Source organism: Rhinoderma darwinii (assembly GCF_050947455.1).
Source record: "Rhinoderma darwinii isolate aRhiDar2 chromosome 5 unlocalized genomic scaffold, aRhiDar2.hap1 SUPER_5_unloc_2, whole genome shotgun sequence".
NCBI classification, from domain to species: domain Eukaryota; kingdom Metazoa; phylum Chordata; class Amphibia; order Anura; family Rhinodermatidae; genus Rhinoderma; species Rhinoderma darwinii.
Window position 1 is genome coordinate 834063 of NW_027461776.1, and position 22460 is coordinate 856522.

Genomic DNA, 22460 nt, shown 5'->3' on the forward strand with positions numbered 1-22460 from the left:
CTGTCACACATCCCTATCTCTAAACAGTTGACAGCCTCTTTATTACTAGGACACTGTTATCTGCATTACAGCGCTGATCACATATCTGTATACTGATTGTACACGGGCAGTTGCTAGGGCATACCTCAGTATGCCCTTCAATGGACCCTGGGCTGTCTGCCAATACCAGGTATAGTCATCGATGGCGTCACAGGGGTTTCCTGTGACACGCTCAAAGTGGAATCCCCCCTTCTCACTATTGCTGTGAATGCTGCAATCCGCGTTGATCGCAGCATTCAAGGGGTTAACGGTGCAGAGAAGAGGTTTCTCTTCTCGCCGCCGTTAGAGCGGGGCTGCGGCTGTGTATTACAGCCGTTGCCCCGCTCATCGTGGCGCGTGGACACCGGCTATCACACAGGATGAGAATACTCGTCCTAATTCACCAAGCAGTATTCTCATCCTGTGTCGGCAACCAGTTAATGTTATTTTGTAAGTTTATATAGTTTTTATGTATTATTATTATTATGTTATTTTGATGTTTTTTTATGTTGTTATTATTATGTTCATTTGTAATGTGTTTTTATGAAGATTATAGTGAGATAAATGGACTGCTATGGCCTTTCACCACACCAGGAGTCAGAGTTTATTCATAAGGGTCGGGTGGCGGTCAGTAGTCTGCCGAGTGACAGTCCTTCAAATCCAGCACGTCACCGTGTAAACAGAAGATGTGCTGCCAACAAGATGCAAGCTGTATGGGACAGAAGAAACGTATTAACAATATTTCATCCACATATAGCCACGATCAGTCTACGCAGAACACTGTATGTGCCTGTCCCTTTAAGCAGTAGGGCAGTGCAGGGGTTAATCCACACAGTTTACAGATTAGAGAAGCAGTCAGGAGGTTGGGTCTGAGCTTAAAAAAAACAGGAGCTGACACTTAAAAGCCTCAGTACAGGGAGAAGGAGTCCGCACAAGCAGCAGGTAAGGAAGGCTCCTCGATACACAGGGACTAACACATTGTAACTACAGGGAGGCAGTCAGCTCCTCTATACACGGGGACTAACACATTGTAACTACAGGGAGGCAGTCAGCTCCGCTCTACACAGGGACTAACACATTGTAACTACAGGGAGGCAGTCAGCTCCTCTATACACGGGGACTAACACATTGTAACTACAGGGAGGCAGTCAGCTCCTCTATACACAGGGACTAACACATTGTAACTACAGGGAGGCAGTCAGCTCCTCTATACACGGGGACTAACACATTGTAACTACAGGGAGGCAGTCAGCTCCTCGATACACAGGGACTAACACATTGTAACTACAGGGAGGCAGTCAGCTCCTCGATACACAGGGACTAACACATTGTAACTACAGGGAGGCAGTCAGCTCCTCTATACACGGGGACTAACACATTGTAACTACAGGGAGGCAGTCAGCTCCGCTCCACACGGACTAACACATTGTAACTACAGGGAGGCAGTCAGCTCCTCTATACACAGGGACTAACACATTGTAACTACAGGGAGGCAGTCAGCTCCTCTATACACAGGGACTAACACATTGTAACTACAGGGAGGCAGTCAGCTCCTCGATACACAGGGACTAATACATTGTAACTACAGGGAGGCAGTCAGCTCCTCTATACACGGGGACTAACACATTGTAACTACAGGGAGGCAGTCAGCTCCTCTATACACGGGGACTAACACATTGTAACTACAGGGAGGCAGTCAGCTCCTCTATACACAGGGACTAATACATTGTAACTACAGGGAGGCAGTCAGCTCCTCTATACACGGGGACTAACACATTGTAACTACAGGGAGGCAGTCAGCTCCTCTATACACAGGGACTAACACATTGTAACTACAGGGAGGCAGTCAGCTCCGCTCCACACAGGGACTAACACATTGTAACTACAGGGAGGCAGTCAGCTCCGCTCTACACGGGGACTAACACATTGTAACTACAGGGAGGCAGTCAGCTCCTCTATACACAGGGACTAACACATTGTAACTACAGGGAGGCAGTCAGCTCCGCTCTACACGGGGACTAACACATTGTAACTACAGGGAGGCAGTCAGCTCCTCTATACACAGGACTAACACATTGTAACTACAGGGAGGCAGTCAGCTCCTCTATACACAGGGACTAACACATTGTAACTACAGGAGGCAGTCAGCTCCTCTATACACGGGGACTAACACATTGTAACTACAGGGAGGCAGTCAGCTCCTCTATACACAGGGACTAATACATTGTAACTACAGGGAGACAGTCAGCTCCTCTATACACAGGGACTAATACATTGTAACTACAGGGAGGCAGTCAGCTCCGCTCCACACAGGACTAACACATTGTAACTACAGGGAGGCAGTCAGCTCTCTATACACAGGGACTAACACATTGTAACTACAGGGAGGCAGTCAGCTCCGCTCTACACGGGTACTAACACATTGTAACTACAGGGAGGCAGTCAGCTCCTCTATACACAGGGACTAATACATTGTAACTACAGGGAGGCAGTCAGCTCCGCTCACACAGGGACTAACACATTGTAACTACAGGGAGGCAGTCAGCTCCTCTATACACAGGTACTAACACATTGTAACTACAGGGAGGCAGTCAGCTCCGCTCTACACGGGGACTAACACATTGTAACTACAGGGAGGCAGTCAGCTCCTCTATACACAGGGACTAACACATTGTAACTACAGGGAGGCAGTCAGCTCCTCTATACACAGGGACTAACACATTGTAACTACAGGGAGGCAGTCAGCTCCGCTCCACACGGACTAACACATTGTAACTACAGGGAGGCAGTCAGCTCCTCTATACACAGGGACTAACACACTGTAACTACAGGAGGCAGTCAGCTCCTCTATACACGGGGACTAACACATTGTAACTACAGGGAGGCAGTCAGCTCCTCTATACACAGGGACTAATACATTGTAACTACAGGGAGGCAGTCAGCTCCTCTACACAGGGACTAACACATTGTAACTAAAGGGAGGCAGTAAGCGGTGTCGTAGACTGGGACTAACACATATAGCTCTGTTATTAGTGGACTGTATATGTAGGTGTTATATATATCTCTGTTATTAGTGGACTGTATATGTAGGTGTTATATATATCTCTGTTATTAGTGGACTGTATATGTAGGTGTTATATATCTCTGTTATTAGTGGACTGTATATGTAGGTGTTATATATATCTCTGTTATTAGTGGACTGTATATGTTGGTGTTATATATATATCTCTGTTATTAGTGGACTGTATATGTTGGTGTTATATATCTCTGTTATTAGTGGACTGTATATGCAGGTGTTATATATATCTCTGTTATTAGTGGACTGTATATGTAGGTGTTATATATATCTCTATTAGTGGACTGTATATGTAGGTGTTATATATCTCTGTTATTAGTGGACTGTATATGTAGGTGTTATATATATTAGTGGACTGTATATGTAGGTGTTCTATATATATCTGTTATTAGTGGACTGTATATGTAGGTGTTATATATATATCTCTGTTATTAGTGGACTGTATATGTTGGTGTTATATATCTCTGTTATTAGTGGACTGTATATGTAGGTGTTATATATATATCTCTGTTAGTGGACTGTATATGTAGGTGTTATATATATATATCTGTTATTAGTGGACTGTATATGTAGGTGTTATATATCTCTGTATTAGTGGACTGTATATGTAGGTGTTATATATATTAGTGGACTGTATATGTAGGTGTTATATATATATATTAGTGGACTGTATATGTAGGTGTTATATATATATATTAGTGGGCTGTATATGTAGGTGTTATATATATTAGTGGACTGTATATGTAGGTGTTATATATATTAGTGGACTGTATATGTAGGTGTTATATATATTAGTGGACTGTATATGTAGGTGTTATATATCTCTGTTATTAGTGGACTGTATATGTAGGTGTTCTATATCTCTGTTATTAGTGGGCTGTATATGTAGGTGTTATATATATCTCTGTTATTAGTGGGCTGTATATGTAGGTGTTATATATATATTAGTGGACTGTATATGTAGGTGTTATATATATATTAGTGGACTGTATATGTAGGTGTTATATATATATATATATTAGTGGGCTGTATATGCAGGTGTTATATATATTAGTGGACTGTATATGTAGGTGTTATATATATTAGTGGACTGTATATGTAGGTGTTATATATATTAGTGGACTGTATATGTTGGTGTTATATATATCTGTTATTAGTGGACTGTATATGCAGGTGTTATATATCTCTGTTATTAGTGGACTGTATATGTAGGTGTTATATATCTCTGTTATTAGTGGGCTGTATATGTAGGTGTTATATATATCTCTGTTATTAGTGGACTGTATATGTTGGTGTTATATATATATCTCTGTTATTAGTGGACTGTATATGTTGGTGTTATATATCTCTGTTATTAGTGGACTGTATATGCAGGTGTTATATATATCTCTGTTATTAGTGGACTGTATATGTAGGTGTTATATATCTCTGTTATTAGTGGACTGTATATGTAGGTGTTATATATATCTCTATTAGTGGACTGTATATGTAGGTGTTATATATCTCTGTTATTAGTGGACTGTATATGTAGGTGTTATATATATTAGTGGACTGTATATGTAGGTGTTCTATATATATCTATTATTAGTGGACTGTATATGTTGGTGTTATATATATATTTCTGTTATTAGTGGACTGTATATGTAGGTGTTATATATCTCTGTTATTAGTGGGCTGTATATGTAGGTGTTATATATATCTCTGTTATTAGTGGACTGTATATGTTGGTGTTATATATATATCTCTGTTATTAGTGGACTGTATATGTTGGTGTTATATATCTCTGTTATTAGTGGACTGTATATGCAGGTGTTATATATATCTCTGTTATTAGTGGACTGTATATGTAGGTGTTATATATCTCTGTTATTAGTGGACTGTATATGTAGGTGTTATATATATCTCTATTAGTGGACTGTATATGTAGGTGTTATATATCTCTGTTATTAGTGGACTGTATATGTAGGTGTTATATATATTAGTGGACTGTATATGTAGGTGTTCTATATATATCTATTATTAGTGGACTGTATATGTAGGTGTTATATATATATCTCTGTTATTAGTGGACTGTATATGTAGGTGTTATATATATATTTCTGTTATTAGTGGACTGTATATGTTGGTGTTATATATATATCTCTGTTATTAGTGGACTGTATATGTAGGTGTTATATATATATATATATATATATATATATTAGTGGACTGTATATGTAGGTGTTATATATATATATATATATTAGTGGACTGTATATGCAGGTGTTATATATATCTCTGTTATTAGTGGACTGTATATGTAGGTGTTATATATATCTCTGTTATTAGTGGACTGTATATGCAGGTGTTATATATATTAGTGGACTGTATATGTAGGTGTTATATATATATATTAGTGGACTGTATATGTAGGTGTTATATATATATCTCTGTTATTAGTGGACTGTATATGTAGGTGTTATATATATATTTCTGTTATTAGTGGACTGTATATGTTGGTGTTATATATCTCTGTTATTAGTGGGCTGTATATGTAGGTGTTATATATATCTCTGTTATTAGTGGACTGTATATGTAGGTGTTATATATCTCTGTTATTAGTGGACTGTATATGTAGGTGTTATATATATATCTCTGTTATTAGTGGACTGTATATGCAGGTGTTATATATATTAGTGGACTGTATACGCAGGTGTTATATATATTAGTGGACTGTATATGTAGGTGTTATATATATATCTCTGTTATTAGTGGGCTGTATATGTAGGTGTTATATATATCTCTGTTATTAGTGGACTGTATATGTAGGTGTTATATATATATATCTGTTATTAGTGGACTGTATATGTAGGTGTTATATATATCTCTGTTATTAGTGGACTGTATATGTAGGTGTTATATATATATATATATTAGTGGACTGTATATGTAGGTGTTATATATATATATATATTAGTGGACTGTATATGCAGGTGTTATATATATTAGTGGACTGTATATGTAGCTGTTATATATATATATTAGTGGACTGTATATGCAGGTGTTATATATATATTAGTGGACTGTATATGTAGGTGTTATATATATATATTAGTGGACTGTATATGTAGGTGTTATATATATATATATATATATATCTCTGTTATTAGTGGACTGTATATGTAGGTGTTATATATATCTCTGTTATTAGTGGACTGTATATGTAGGTGTTATATATATTAGTGGACTGTATATGTAGGTGTTATATATATATTAGTGGACTGTATATGCAGGTGTTATATATATTAGTGGACTGTATATGTAGCGGTTATATATATATATTAGTGGACTGTATATGTAGGTGTTATATATATATATATCTCTGTTATTAGTGGACTGTATATGTAGGTGTTATATATATCTCTGTTATTAGTGGACTGTATATGTAGGTGTTATATATATCTCTGTTATTAGTGGACTGTATATGTAGGTGTTATATATCTCTGTTATTAGTGGGCTGTATATGTAGGTGTTATATATATCTCTGTTATTAGTGGACTGTATATGTAGGTGTTCTATATATCTCTGTTATTAGTGGACTGTATATGTAGGTGTTATATAGCTCTGTTATTAGTGGGCTGTATATGTAGGTGTTATATATATTAGTGGACTGTATATGTAGGTGTTATATATATTAGTGGACTGTATATGTAGGTGTTATATATATTAGTGGACTGTATATGTAGGTGTTATATATATATTAGTGGACTGTGTATGTAGGTGTTATATATATATCACTGTTATTAGTGGGCTGTATATGTAGGTGTTATATATATTAGTGGACTGTATATGTAGGTGTTATATATATTAGTGGACTGTATATGTAGGTGTTATATATATTAGTGGACTGTATATGTAGGTGTTATATATATCTCTGTTATTAGTGGACTGTATATGTAGGTGTTATATATATCTCTGTTATTAGTGGACTGTATATGCAGGTGTTATATATATTAGTGGACTGTATATGTTGGTGTTATATATATCTGTTATTAGTGGACTGTATATGCAGGTGTTATATATCTCTGTTATTAGTGGACTGTATATGTTGGTGTTATATATATCTCTGTTATTAGTGGACTGTATATGCAGGTGTTATATATATCTCTGTTATTAGTGGACTGTATATGCAGGTGTTCTATGTATATCTCTGTTATTAGTGGACTGTATATGCAGGTGTTATATATCTCTGTTATTAGTGGACTGTATATGCAGGTGTTATATATATATCTCTGTTATTAGTGGACTGTATATGCAGGTGTTATATATATCTCTGTTATTAGTGGACTGTATATGCAGGTGTTATATATATATCTCTGTTATTAGTGGACTGTATATGCAGGTGTTATATATATCTCTGTTATTAGTGGACTGTATATGTAGGTGTTATATATATCTCTGTTATTAGTGGACTGTATATGTAGGTGTTATATATCTCTGTTATTAGTGGACTGTATATGTTGGTGTTATATATATCTCTGTTATTAGTGGACTGTATATGCAGGTGTTATATATATCTCTGTTATTAGTGGACTGTATATGCAGGTGTTATATGTATATCTCTGTTATTAGTGGACTGTATATGCAGGTGTTATATATCTCTGTTATTAGTGGACTGTATATGCAGGTGTTATATATATATCTCTGTTATTAGTGGACTGTATATGCAGGTGTTATATATATCTCTGTTATTAGTGGACTGTATATGCAGGTGTTATATATATATCTCTGTTATTAGTGGACTGTATATGCAGGTGTTATATATCTCTGTTATTAGTGGACTGTATATGCAGGTGTTATATATATCTCTGTTATTAGTGGACTGTATATGTAGGTGTTATATATCTCTGTTATTAGTGGGCTGTATATGTAGGTGTTATATATATCTCTGTTATTAGTGGACTGTATATGTAGGTGTTATATATATCTCTGTTATTAGTGGACTGTATACGCAGGTGTTATATATATCTCTGTTATTAGTGGACTGTATATGTAGGTGTTATATATCTCTGTTATTAGTGGGCTGTATATGTAGGTGTTATATATATCTCTGTTATTAGTGGACTGTATATGTAGGTGTTCTATATATCTCTGTTATTAGTGGACTGTATATGCAGGTGTTATATATCTCTGTTATTAGTGGACTGTATATGTAGGTGTTATATATATCTCTGTTAATAGTGGACTGTATACGCAGGTGTTATATATATCTCGGTTATTAGTGGACTGTATATGTAGGTGTTATATATCTCTGTTATTAGTGGACTGTATATGTAGGTGTTATATATATCTCTGTTATTAGTGGACTGTATATGTAGGTGTTATATATCTCTGTTATTAGTGGGCTGTATATGTAGGTGTTATATCTCTGTTATTAGTGGACTGTATATGTAGGTGTTATATATATATATCTCTCTTAGTGGACTGTATATGTTGGTGTTATATATATATATATATCTCTGTTATTAGTGGACTGTATATGTTGGTGTTATATATATATATCTGTTATTAGTGGACTGTATATGTTGGTGTTATATATATATCTGTTATTAGTGGACTGTATATGTAGGTGTTATATATCTCTGTTATTAGTGGACTGTATATGTTGGTGTTATATATATCTCTGTTATTCGTGGACTGTCTATGTAGGTGTTATATATCTCTGTTATTAGTGGACTGTATATGCAGGTGTTATATATATATTAGTGGACTGTATATGTAGGTGTTATATATCTCTGTTATTCGTGGACTGTATATGTAGGTGTTATATATATCTGTTATTAGTGGACTGTATATGCAGGTGTTATATATATATTAGTGGACTGTATATGTAGGTGTTATATATCTCTGTTATTAGTGGACTGTATATGTAGGTGTTATATATATCTCTATTAGTGGACTGTATATGTAGGTGTTATATATCTCTGTTATTAGTGGACTGTATATGCAGGTGTTATATATATTAGTGGACTGTATATGTAGGTGTTATATATCTCTGTTATTAGTGGGCTGTATATGTAGGTGTTATATATATTAGTGGACTGTATATGTAGGTGTTATATATATTAGTGGACTGTATATGTAGGTGTTATATATATCTCTGTTATTAGTGGACTGTATATGTAGGTGTTATATATATTAGTGGACTGTATATGTAGGTGTTATATATATCTCTGTTATTAGTGGACTGTATATGCAGGTGTTATATATATCTCTGTTATTAGTGGACTGTATATGTAGGTGTTATATATATCTGTTATTAGTGGACTGTATATGCAGGTGTTATATATATCTCTGTTATTAGTGGACTGTATATGTAGGTGTTATATATATCTCTGTTATTAGTGGACTGTATATGTTGGTGTTATATATATATCTCTGTTATTAGTGGACTGTATATGCAGGTGTTATATATATCTCTGTTATTAGTGGACTGTATATGCAGGTGTTATATATATCTCTGTTATTAGTGGACTGTATATGTAGGTGTTATATATATCTGTTATTAGTGGACTGTATATGCAGGTGTTATATATATCTCTGTTATTAGTGGACTGTATATGTAGGTGTTATATATATTAGTGGACTGTATATGTAGGTGTTATATATATTAGTGGACTGTATATGTAGGTGTTATATATATCTCTGTCATTCGTGGACTGTATATGCAGGTGTTATATATCTCTGTTATTAGTGGACTGTATATGCAGGTGTTATATATATATATTAGTGGACTGTATATGTAGGTGTTATATATATATATTAGTGGACTGTATATGTAGGTGTTATATATATATATTAGTGGACTGTATATGTAGGTGTTATATATATATATTAGTGGACTGTATATGTAGGGGTTATATATATATATCTCTGTTATTAGTGGACTGTATATGCAGGTGTTATATATGTATATATTAGTGGACTGTATATGTAGGTGTTATATATATCTCTGTTATTAGTGGACTGTATATGTAGGTGTTATATATATCTCTGTTATTAGTGGACTGTATATGCAGGTGTTATATATATTAGTGGACTGTATATGTAGGTGTTATATATATCTCTGTTAATAGTGGACTGTATATGTAGGTGTTATATATATCTCTGTTAATAGTGGACTGTATACGCAGGTGTTATATATATCTCGGTTATTAGTGGACTGTATATGTAGGTGTTATATATATATATTAGTGGACTGTATATGTAGGTGTTATATATATATTAGTGGACTGTATATGCAGGTCTTATATATATATATATATTAGTGGACTGTATATGTAGGTGTTATATATATATATATTAGTGGACTGTATATGTAGGTGTTATATATATATATATATATATATTAGTGGACTGTATATGTAGGTGTTATATATATATATATATATTAGTGGACTGTATATGTAGCTGTTATATATATATATATATTAGTGGACTGTATATGTAGCTGTTATATATATATACATATTAGTGGACTGTATATGTAGGTGTTATATATCTCTGTTATTAGTGGACTGTATATGTAGGTGTTATATATATCTCTGTTATTAGTGGACTGTATATGTAGGTGTTATATATATTAGTGGACTGTATATGTAGCTGTTATATATATATATTAGTGGACTGTATATGTAGGTGTTATATATATATATATATTAGTGGACTGTATATGCAGGTGTTATATATATCTCTGTTATTAGTGGACTGTATATGTTGGTGTTATATATATTAGTGGACTGTATATGTAGGTGTTATATATATCTCTGTTATTAGTGGACTGTATATGTAGGTGTTATATATATCTCTGTTATTAGTGGACTGTATATGTAGGTGTTATATATATTAGTGGACTGTATATGCAGGTGTTATATATATCTCTGTTATTAGTGGACTGTATATGTAGGTGTTATATATATTAGTGGACTGTATATGTAGGTGTTATATATATCTCTGTTATTAGTGGACTGTATATGTAGGTGTTATATATATTAGTGGACTGTATATGTAGGTGTTATATATATCTCTGTTATTAGTGGACTGTATATGTAGGTGTTATATATATTAGTGGACTGTATATGCAGGTGTTATATATATCTCTGTTATTAGTGGACTGTATATGCAGGTGTTATATATATTAGTGGGCTGTATATGTAGGTGTTATATATATATTAGTGGGCTGTATATGCAGGTGTTATATATATTAGTGGACTGTATATGCAGGTGTTATATATATTAGTGGACTGTATATGCAGGTGTTATATATATCTCTGTTATTAGTGGACTGTATATGCAGGTGTTATATATATTAGTGGGCTGTATATGTAGGTGTTATATATATTAGTGGGCTGTATATGCAGGTGTTATATATATTAGTGGGCTGTATATGTAGCTGTTATATATATATATATTAGTGGACTGTATATGCAGGTGTTATATATATCTCTGTTATTAGTGGACTGTATATGTAGGTGTTATATATATCTCTGTTATTAGTGGACTGTATATGTAGGTGTTATATATATTAGTGGGCTGTATATGTAGGTGTTATATATATTAGTGGACTGTATATGTAGCTGTTATATATATATATTAGTGGACTGTATATGTAGGTGTTATATATATTAGTGGGCTGTATATGCAGGTGTTATATATATTAGTGGGCTGTATATGCAGGTGTTATATATATTAGTGGGCTGTATATGCAGGTGTTATATATATTAGTGGACTGTATATGCAGGTGTTATATATATTAGTGGACTGTATATGTAGGTGTTATATATATATATATATATATTAGTGGACTGTTTCTTGCTAGTGGTCGGGACGCTGCACGGTTGTTCTTTGTAGTTCTGGTTCTGATTATTACATTGTTGGACTGAGATGTGTTTTCGGACAAGCAGTGGAATTGTTTCTGGGGGTTCATTTCATTCTGATGTTGTTTGACTTTTTTTAGGCAGTTTTATGCCACGCGTGGACGCGCCCTCACTCATGACTTCTCCCTGATACTGCTCTGGATCTGACATTCTTCACTTCTGTCAGGAAGGGGGGAGGGGTGGATATATGTCTCAGTATATAGGACAGGCCTTTTCTTTCTCAGTTCTGACAATTAAAGTTTAAAGGAGAAGTGCACTAATTTAGTGGTAAAGATGTGAAGTTGTCATTGCTGGCTACACTTATTATATAATAATATTACGTAACCGAGATCTGATAGCCGGGCGGGGGTGGGGAGCTGCTCAGACCTGTCGCCTGCAAGAAATGTTTCCTACAGAGGCAAGACAATCACAATTCTCCTGTTGCATCTTGTCTTATACTCCAGTCACATCCAGAGCTGCAGTCACAATTCTCCTGTTGCATCTTGTCTTATACTCCAGTCACATCCAGAGCTGCAGTCACAATTCTCCTGTTGCATCATGTCCTATACTTTAGTCAATTCTGCTAATTTCCTGTCACTAGAAAGCAGTGCATTGTGGGAGCTCAGATACACATGTCTAAATGCAGGGTGTAGATAAACAGCAGTTGTTTCTAAAAAGAGACCAGCAGAATTGTGACTGCAGCTCTGGATGTGACTGGAGTATACAAAATGATACAACAATTGTGACTGCCACTTTAGATGTGGCAGGAGTATAAGACCAGATAAAACAGCCAAATTGTGAGTGCAGCTTTAGTGTGACCGGAGTATACAACATGATATAACAGCAGAATTGTGACTGCAGCTGTGGATGTGACTGGAGTATAACGCATGATGTACCTCTAGATCAGTACAGGATAAGTAAAGCAGAGGATTTACACATTTACTCTGCACTCTCCATATAACGCGGAGGGCTGGGGTTGGTTGGGTTCTTCGTTGCGTTCCTGGACACTTTCCCGTCACGTTTTTGGGGCAGATTTTCTGGCTATTTTTCTTAATCTCTATAACATGACTTGTTTTTCTTTTGTAGCATCCAAGATGTCTCTGTTGCTCCCGATACTCCTGGCCGTGTTGGCTTCGGTTCTCGGAGGTCTCTACATGTTGGGGATGTTCCGGAAGAGAAGACCCAATGAGCCGCCTCTAGACAAAGGCGCCATTCCGTGGCTGGGATACGCCCTGGATTTCAGGAACAACACTGCGACCTTTCTGAAGAAGATGCAGAAAAAACATGGAGACATCTTCACAGTCCAGATCGGAGGCTATTACTTCACCTTCGTCACTGACCCGTTATCGTTCGGTCCCATCGTGAAAGAAGCCAGGTCCAAGCTGGACTTTGAGCAGTTTGCTCAGGAGTTGGTCGCCAGAGTTTTCGGGTACCATTCTGGAGACAATGATCACAAGCTGCTGGAGAAGGCGAGTACAAGGCATCTTATGGGGGATGGTCTGGTGCTCATGACGCAAGCCATGATGGAGAACCTTCAGAACTTGATGCTTCATAGTGTCGGCTCTGGAGACGGAGAGAAAAAGTGGCAACAGGACGGACTGTTCAACTACAGCTACAACATTGTCTTCCGAGCCGGTTATCTGGCGTTATTTGGGAATGAGCCGGCTAAAAGCCAAGGAAGCTCCGATAAAGCCAAGAAACATGACCGGGATCACTCGGATGAGCTGTTCACGGAGTTCAGAAAGTATGATCGCCTCTTCCCACGCCTGGCCTATGCCGTCCTCCCACCAAAAGACAAGCTGGAGGCCGAGAGGCTGAAGAGGCTTTTCTGGAGTATGTTGTCCATAAAGAGAACCCTACAGAAAGAAAACATCAGCGGCTGGATTACAGACCAGTACCAGTACAGAGCGGAGATCGGGATGCCAGAGCACATGCAAGACCGGTTCATGTTCCTGCTCCTGTGGGCCTCCCAAGGTAACACCGGACCGGCTTGCTTCTGGCTTCTGCTCTACTTGATGAAGCATCCAGAGGCCATGGAGGCCATACGTGAAGAAGTGGCAAAAGTTCTGAAAGAAAATGATCAAGAAGTGAAGCCCGGAGGTCCCCTGATCAACCTTACCAGAGACATGCTGGTGAAGACGCCAGTCTTGGACAGCGCAGTAGAGGAGACCCTGAGGCTGACCGCTGCCCCGGTACTGATCAGAGCCGTCAAGGAGAACATGAACCTCAGGATGTCAAGTGGAAAAGAATATGCCATTCGCAAAGGAGACCGCATCGCTCTTTTCCCTTACACTGCAGTTCAGATGGATCCAGAAGTTCATCCAGAACCAGAGAAGTTCAAATACAACCGATTCCTGAACCAAGACGGCACCAAAAAGGCGGAGTTCTTCAAGAACGGGAAGCGGCTGAAGTTTTTCACCATGCCGTGGGGAGCCGGCACCACCATATGTCCAGGTCGCTTTTTTGCCATCAATGAACTCAAGCAGTTTGTCTTCTTGATGCTGAGCTATTTCGACTTTGAGCTTGTCAATCCTAAAGAAGAAATTCCAGGCATTGATCCAAACCGGTGGGGATTTGGCACCATGCAGCCCACCCATGACATCCAGTTCAAATACCGGTTACGTTACTAGCGGCCAAGGCCATCGACCTACAAGGCAGAACATCTACTGCAACATTGCCCAACAAATAAAATCCCAGTGTCCCTCAGAAACTCGGGAGAGGGTGGGGTCTACAGAGAGGGTGGGGTCTACCGAGAGGGCGGCGTCTACAGAATGGACATCAGAAGAAGTGACCAGAGCAAAATAAATGGCTGAAATGTGTTTTTATAATATTTATTTGGTGTTTATATTTCCTGCCACTTTGTCTAACGTGATTTACTCTACAAACAAGAACTCCACCTATAGCGCCACCCCAGTCAGTGTGAGGTACTACACCCCATTATCCCCAGAGCAGTATGACCGCACATCCTTCCAGAAGAACACTTTATTAGAGGATTCAATCCCGGTCACTTCTGACATTGGGTGGGGGGGTTATTTAAAGGTCATCTCAGGCCTCCAGCACACGATCGTATTACAGATTCATATTCTGCTGTAGGTCCATCCTGCGCCTCCGTGAGCCCCTGACTTCATACGGGGGGTGGCGTGTTCCATTGAAGCTATTCCCCCCAGGACGATTGTTTCCTTTGGCTCATGAGTAGGGAATCGTAGGAACTCCGTGGGCCGCTGTACGGGCCTAGACCCACAATGCAACAAATTTTGAATACTCTTTTGTTTTATCATTTCCATTTAGTCAATTCACATTTCTCATTTGATTTTCTACTCCGCACTGGTCGTTACCAATAATGAAAAGAATCCTATTAATGATTGTCCGGTAGTCACAGCCACGCCCACACTGATAGGTATTTTGCCCCTCTTCCTTGATGAACCCCTCCTCCAATTTGTATTACTAGATATTGCCAATTCACCTCTCAAATCTAAACTCTATTAAACATAGATTCCTGTAACACGGGGGCTGCGATGCTTTACACAGCACCTGATTTTATTGAGCACCGTTCAGACACCTCAGTCACTGGAAATCCCTGGCCGATCATCCTAAAGGATCGTCTGAGAAGAATGTTGTGTCCGGGATTCCCAGTCATCGAAACCTATGGTGGGACTTGGGGTACAAAGTCACCGACTACACCGATGTGATCTTCTGTCTGACTTGTCTCGATGATATGTAAGATTTCTGATGGTGTTCCCCTTTAAGTGTTAAGTAGCTTCTCTTGTGTTAGTCCCCGGCCTCTACGTGAACCGTCGTCATTGACTTTTCTATGGTTTATGTGAAAAGATTATAATGTATAATAAATCTAATATGGAGAAAGCTGGCGTTCTCTTTGTGTTTTGGGTTGGGAGGATTTCGGGGGGTCATGTGGAGGTCTGTTACTATGTGGTCACCAGATTATCTGCACAGGACGGACCATCGAGTGACGCAAACCACTGCAAAGATCATGAAGAGCCAAAATAAAGGGAAAGTCAGAGACCCCCCGACAAGGTCATGAGAAGGTGACACACGAGTCCCTGTCGCCTCTAGTATGGCGACACAGACCCCACTATTCACCCACCCACTATGGTACAGATATAGTAAGGCGACACAGACCCCACTATTCACCCACCCACTATGGTACAGATATAGTATGGCAGCACAGACCCCACTATTCACCCACCCACTATGGTACAGATATAGTATGGCGGCACAGACCCCACTATTCACCCACCCACTATGGTAAAGATATAGTATGGCAGCACAGACCCCACTATTCACCCACCCACTATGGTACAGATATAGTATGGCGGCACAGACCCCACTATTCACCCACCCACTATGGTAAAGATATAGTATGGCAGCACAGACCCCACTATTCACCCACCCACTATGGTACAGATATAGTATGGCGGCACAGACCCCACTATTCACCCACCCACTATGGTACAAATATAGTATGGCGGCACATACCCCACTATTCACCCACCCACTATGGTACAGATATAGTATGGCAGCACAGACCCCACTATTCACCCACCCACTATGGTACAGATATAGTATGGCGACACAGACCCCACTATTCACCCACCCACTATGGTACAAATATAGTATGGCGGCACAGACCCCACTATTCACCCACCCACTATGGTAAAGATATAGTATGGCAGCACAGACCCCACTATTCACCCACCCACTATGGTACAGATATAGTATGGCGGCACAGACCCCACTATTCACCCACCCACTATGGTACAAATATACTATGGCAGCACAGACCCTACTATTCACCCACCCACTATGGTACAGATATAGTATGGCGACACAGACCCCACTATTCACCCACCCACTATGATACAAATATAGTATGGCGGCACAGACCCCACTATTCACCCACCCACTATGGTAAAGATATAGTATGGCAGCACAGACCCCACTATTCACCCACCCACTATGGTAAAGATATAGTATGGCAGCACAGACCCCACTATTCACCCACCCACTATGGTAAAGATATAGTATGGCAGCACAGACCCCACTATTCACCCACCCACAATGGTACAAATATACTATGGCAGCACAGACCCCACTATTCACCCACCCACTATGGTAAAGATATAGTATGGCAGCACAGACCCCACTATTCACCCACCCACTATGGTAAAGATATAGTATGGCAGCACAGACCCCACTATTCACCCACCCACTATGGTACAAATATAGTACAGCGGCACAGACCCCACTATTCACCCACCCACTATGGTACAGATATAGTATGGTGACACAGACCCCACTATTCACCCACCCACTATGGTACAAATATAGTATGGCGGCACAGACCCCACTATTCACCCACCCACTATGGTACAAATATAGTATGGCGGCACAGACCCCACTATTCACCCACCCACTATGGTAAAGATATAGTATGGCGGCACAGACCCCACTATTCACCCACCCACAATGGTATAGATATAGTAAGGCGGCACAGACGCCACTATTCACCCACCCACTATGGTACAGATATAGTACAGCGGCACAGACCCTACTATTCACCTACACACTATGGTACAGATATAGTATGGCGGCACAGACCCTACTATTCACCCACCCACTATGGTACAAATATAGTATGGCGACACAGACCCCACTATTCACCCACCCACTATGGTACAGATATAGTATGGCGGCACAGACCCTACCAGTCACCCACCCACAATGGTACGAATATAGTATGGCGGCACAGACCCCACTATTCACCCACCCACTATGGTAAAGATATAGTATGGCAGCACAGACCCCACTATTCACCCACCCACAATGGTACAAATATACTATGGCAGCACAGACCCCACTATTCACCCACCCACTATGGTAAAGATATAGTATGGCAGCACAGACCCCACTATTCACCCACCCACTATGGTAAAGATATAGTATGGCAGCACAGACCCCACTATTCACCCACCCACTAGGGTACAGATATAGTATGGCGGCACAGACCCCACCATTCACCCACCCACAATGGTACAAATATAATATGGCAGCACAGACCCCACTATTCACCCACCCACTATGGTAAAGATATAGTATGGCAGCACAGACCCCACTATTCACCCACCCACAATGGTACAAATATACTATGGCAGCACAGACCCCACTATTCACCCACCCACAATGGTACAGATATAGTATGGCGACACAGACCCCACTATTCACCCACCCACTATGGTACAAATATAGTACAGCGGCACAGACCCCACTATTCACCCACCCACTATGGTACAGATATAGTATGGCGACACAGACCCCACTATTCACCCACCCACTATGGTACAAATATAGTATGGCGGCACAGACCCCACTATTCACCCACCCACTATGGTACAGATATAGTATGGCGGCACAGACCCCACTATTCACCCACCCACTATGGTACAAATATAGTATGGCGGCACAGACCCCACTATTCACCCACCCACTATGGTAAAGATATAGTATGGCGGCACAGACCCCACTATTCACCCACCCACTATGGTAAAGATATAGTATGGCGGCACAGACCCCACTATTCACCCACCCACTATGGTACAGATATAGTATGGCGACACAGACCCCACTATTCACCCACCCACTATGGTACAAATATAGTATGGCGGCACAGACCCCACTATTCACCCACCCACTATGGTACAGATATAGTATGGCGACACAGACCCCACTATTCACCCACCCACTATGGTACAAATATAGTATGGCGGCACAGACCCCACTATTCACCCACCCACTATGGTACAGATATAGTATGGCGGCACAGACCCCACTATTCACCCACCCACTGTGGTAAAGATATAGTATGGCGGCACAGACCCCACTATTCACCCACCCACTATGGTACAGATATAGTATGGCGACACAGACCCCACTATTCACCCACCCACTATGGTACAAATATAGTATGGCGGCACAGACCCCACTATTCACCCACCCACTATGGTAAAGATATAGTATGGCGGCACAGACCCCACTATTCACCCACCCACTATGGTACAGATATAGTATGGCGACACAGACCCCACTATTCACCCACCCACTATGGTACAGATATAGTATGGCGGCACAGACCCCACTATTCACCCACCCACTATGGTACAGATATAGTATGGCGACACAGACCCCACTATTCACCCACCCACTATGGTACAAATATAGTATGGCGGCACAGACCCCACTATTCACCCACCCACTATGGTACAAATATAGTATGGCGGCACAGACCCCACTATTCACCCACCCACTATGGTAAAGATATAGTATGGCGGCACAGACCCCACTATTCACCCACCCACAATGGTATAGATATAGTAAGGCGGCACAGACCCCACTATTCACCCACCCACTATGGTACAGATATAGTACAGCGGCACAGACCCTACTATTCACCTACACACTATGGTACAGATATAGTATGGCGGCACAGACCCCACTATTCACCCACCCACTATGGTACAAATATAGTATGGCGACACAGACCCCACTATTCACCCACCCACTATGGTACAGATATAGTATGGCGGCACAGACCCTACCAGTCACCCACCCACAATGGTACGAATATAGTATGGCGGCACAGACCCCACTATTCACCCACCCACTATGGTAAAGATATAGTATGGCAGCACAGACCCCACTATTCACCCACCCACTATGGTAAAGATATAGTATGGCAGCACAGACCCCACTATTCACCCACCCACAATGGTACAAATATACTATGGCAGCACAGACCCCACTATTCACCCACCCACTATGGTAAAGATATAGTATGGCAGCACAGACCCCACTATTCACCCACCCACTATGGTAAAGATATAGTATGGCAGCACAGACCCCACTATTCACCCACCCACTAGGGTACAGATATAGTATGGCGGCACAGACCCCACCATTCACCCACCCACTATGGTACAAATATACTATGGCAGTACAGACCCTACTATTCACCCACCCACAATGGTACAAATATAATATGGCAGCACAGACCCCACTATTCACCCACCCACTATGGTAAAGATATAGTATGGCAGCACAGACCCCACTATTCACCCACCCACAATGGTACAAATATACTATGGCAGCACAGACCCCACTATTCACCCACCCACAATGGTACAAATATACTATGGCAGCACAGACCCCACTATTCACCCACCCACAATGGTACAGATATAGTATGGCGACACAGACCCCACTATTCACCCACCCACTATGGTACAAATATAGTACTGCGGCACAGACCCCACTATTCACCCACCCACTATGGTACAGATATAGTATGGCGACACAGACCCCACTATTCACCCACCCACTATGGTACAGATATAGTATGGCGGCACAGACCCCACTATTCACCCACCCACTATGGTACAAATATAGTATGGCGGCACAGACCCCACTATTCACCCACCCACTATGGTAAAGATATAGTATGGCGGCACAGACCCCACTATTCACCCACCCACAATGGTATAGATATAGTAAGGCGGCACAGACCCCACTATTCACCCACCCACTATGGTACAGATATAGTACAGCGGCACAGACCCTACTATTCACCTACACACTATGGTACAGATATAGTACAGCGGCACAGACCCTACTATTCACCTACACACTATGGTACAGATATAGTATGGCGGCACAGACCCCACTATTCACCCACACACTATGGTACAAATATAGTATGGCGACACAGACCCCACTATTCACCCACCCACTATGGTACAGATATAGTATGGCGGCACAGACCCTACCAGTCACCCACCCACAATGGTACGAATATAGTATGGCGGCACAGACCCCACTATTCACCCACCCACTATGGTAAAGATATAGTATGGCAGCACAGACCCCACTATTCACCCACCCACTATGGTAAAGATATAGTATGGCAGCACAGACCCCACTATTCACCCACCCACAATGGTACAAATATACTATGGCAGCACAGACCCCACTATTCACCCACCCACTATGGTAAAGATATAGTATGGCAGCACAGACCCCACTATTCACCCACCCACTATGGTAAAGATATAGTATGGCAGCACAGACCCCACTATTCACCCACCCACTATGGTACAAATATAGTATGGCGGCACAGACCCCACTATTCACCCACCCACTATGGTACAGATATAGTATGGCGACAAAGACCCCTCTATTCACCCACCCACTATGTTATGGATATAGTATGGCGGCACAGACCCCACTATTCACCCACCCACTATGGTACAGATATAGTATGGCGGCACAGACCCTACCAGTCACCCACCCACTATGGTACAGATATAGTATGGCAGCACAGACCCTACTATTCACCCACCCACAATGGTACAAATATAATATGGCAGCACAGACCCCACTATTCACCCACCCACTAGGGTACAGATATAGTATGGCGGCACAGACCCCACCATTCACCCACCCACTATGGTACAAATATACTATGGCAGTACAGACCCTACTATTCACCCACCCACAATGGTACAAATATAATATGGCAGCACAGACCCCACTATTCACCCACCCACTATGGTAAAGATATAGTATGGCAGCACAGACCCCACTATTCATCCACCCACAATGGTACAAATATACTATGGCAGCACAGACCCCACTATTCACCCACCCACAATGGTACAAATATACTATGGCAGCACAGACCCCACTATTCACCCACCCACAATGGTACAGATATAGTATGGCGACACAGACCCCACTATTCACCCACCCACAATGGTACAAATATACTATGGCAGCACAGACCCCACTATTCACCCACCCACAATGGTACAGATATAGTATGGCGACACAGACCCCACTATTCACCCACCCACTATGGTACAAATATAGTACTGCGGCACAGACCCCACTATTCACCCACCCACTATGGTACAGATATAGTATGGCGACACAGACCCCACTATTCACCCACCCACTATGGTACAGATATAGTATGGCGGCACAGACCCCACTATTCACCCACCCACTATGGTACAAATATAGTATGGCGGCACAGACCCCACTATTCACCCACCCACTATGGTAAAGATATAGTATGGCGGCACAGACCCCACTATTCACCCACCCACAATGGTATAGATATAGTAAGGCGGCACAGACCCCACTATTCACCCACCCACTATGGTACAGATATAGTACAGCGGCACAGACCCTACTATTCACCTACACACTATGGTACAGATATAGTATGGCGGCACAGACCCCACTATTCACCCACACACTATGGTACAAATATAGTATGGCGACACAGACCCCACTATTCACCCACCCACTATGGTACAGATATAGTATGGCGGCACAGACCCTACCAGTCACCCACCCACAATGGTACGAATATAGTATGGCGGCACAGACCCCACTATTCA

General features: G+C 40.6%; 1 protein-coding gene across 5 annotated transcripts in view; it reads left to right on the forward strand.

Moving 5' to 3' along the window:
- Nucleotides 1–15849, forward strand: part of CYP8B1 (cytochrome P450 family 8 subfamily B member 1) — a 23952-nt gene extending 8103 nt beyond the window's left edge. For 2 of the 5 annotated variants that reach the window (XM_075847532.1, XM_075847536.1), the window contains exon 2: nt 13075–15849. In XM_075847532.1, coding sequence (XP_075703647.1) covers nt 13075–14618 — 1544 coding nt within the window. In that variant the 3' untranslated portion in view covers nt 14619–15849. Of the gene's footprint in view, nt 1–438; nt 469–857; nt 961–3041; nt 3064–13074 lie in introns of those variants that run through there. The other 3 variants (XM_075847533.1, XM_075847534.1, XM_075847535.1) reach the window with 3 other exon arrangements.
- Nucleotides 15850–22460: the final 6611 nt, after the last annotated feature.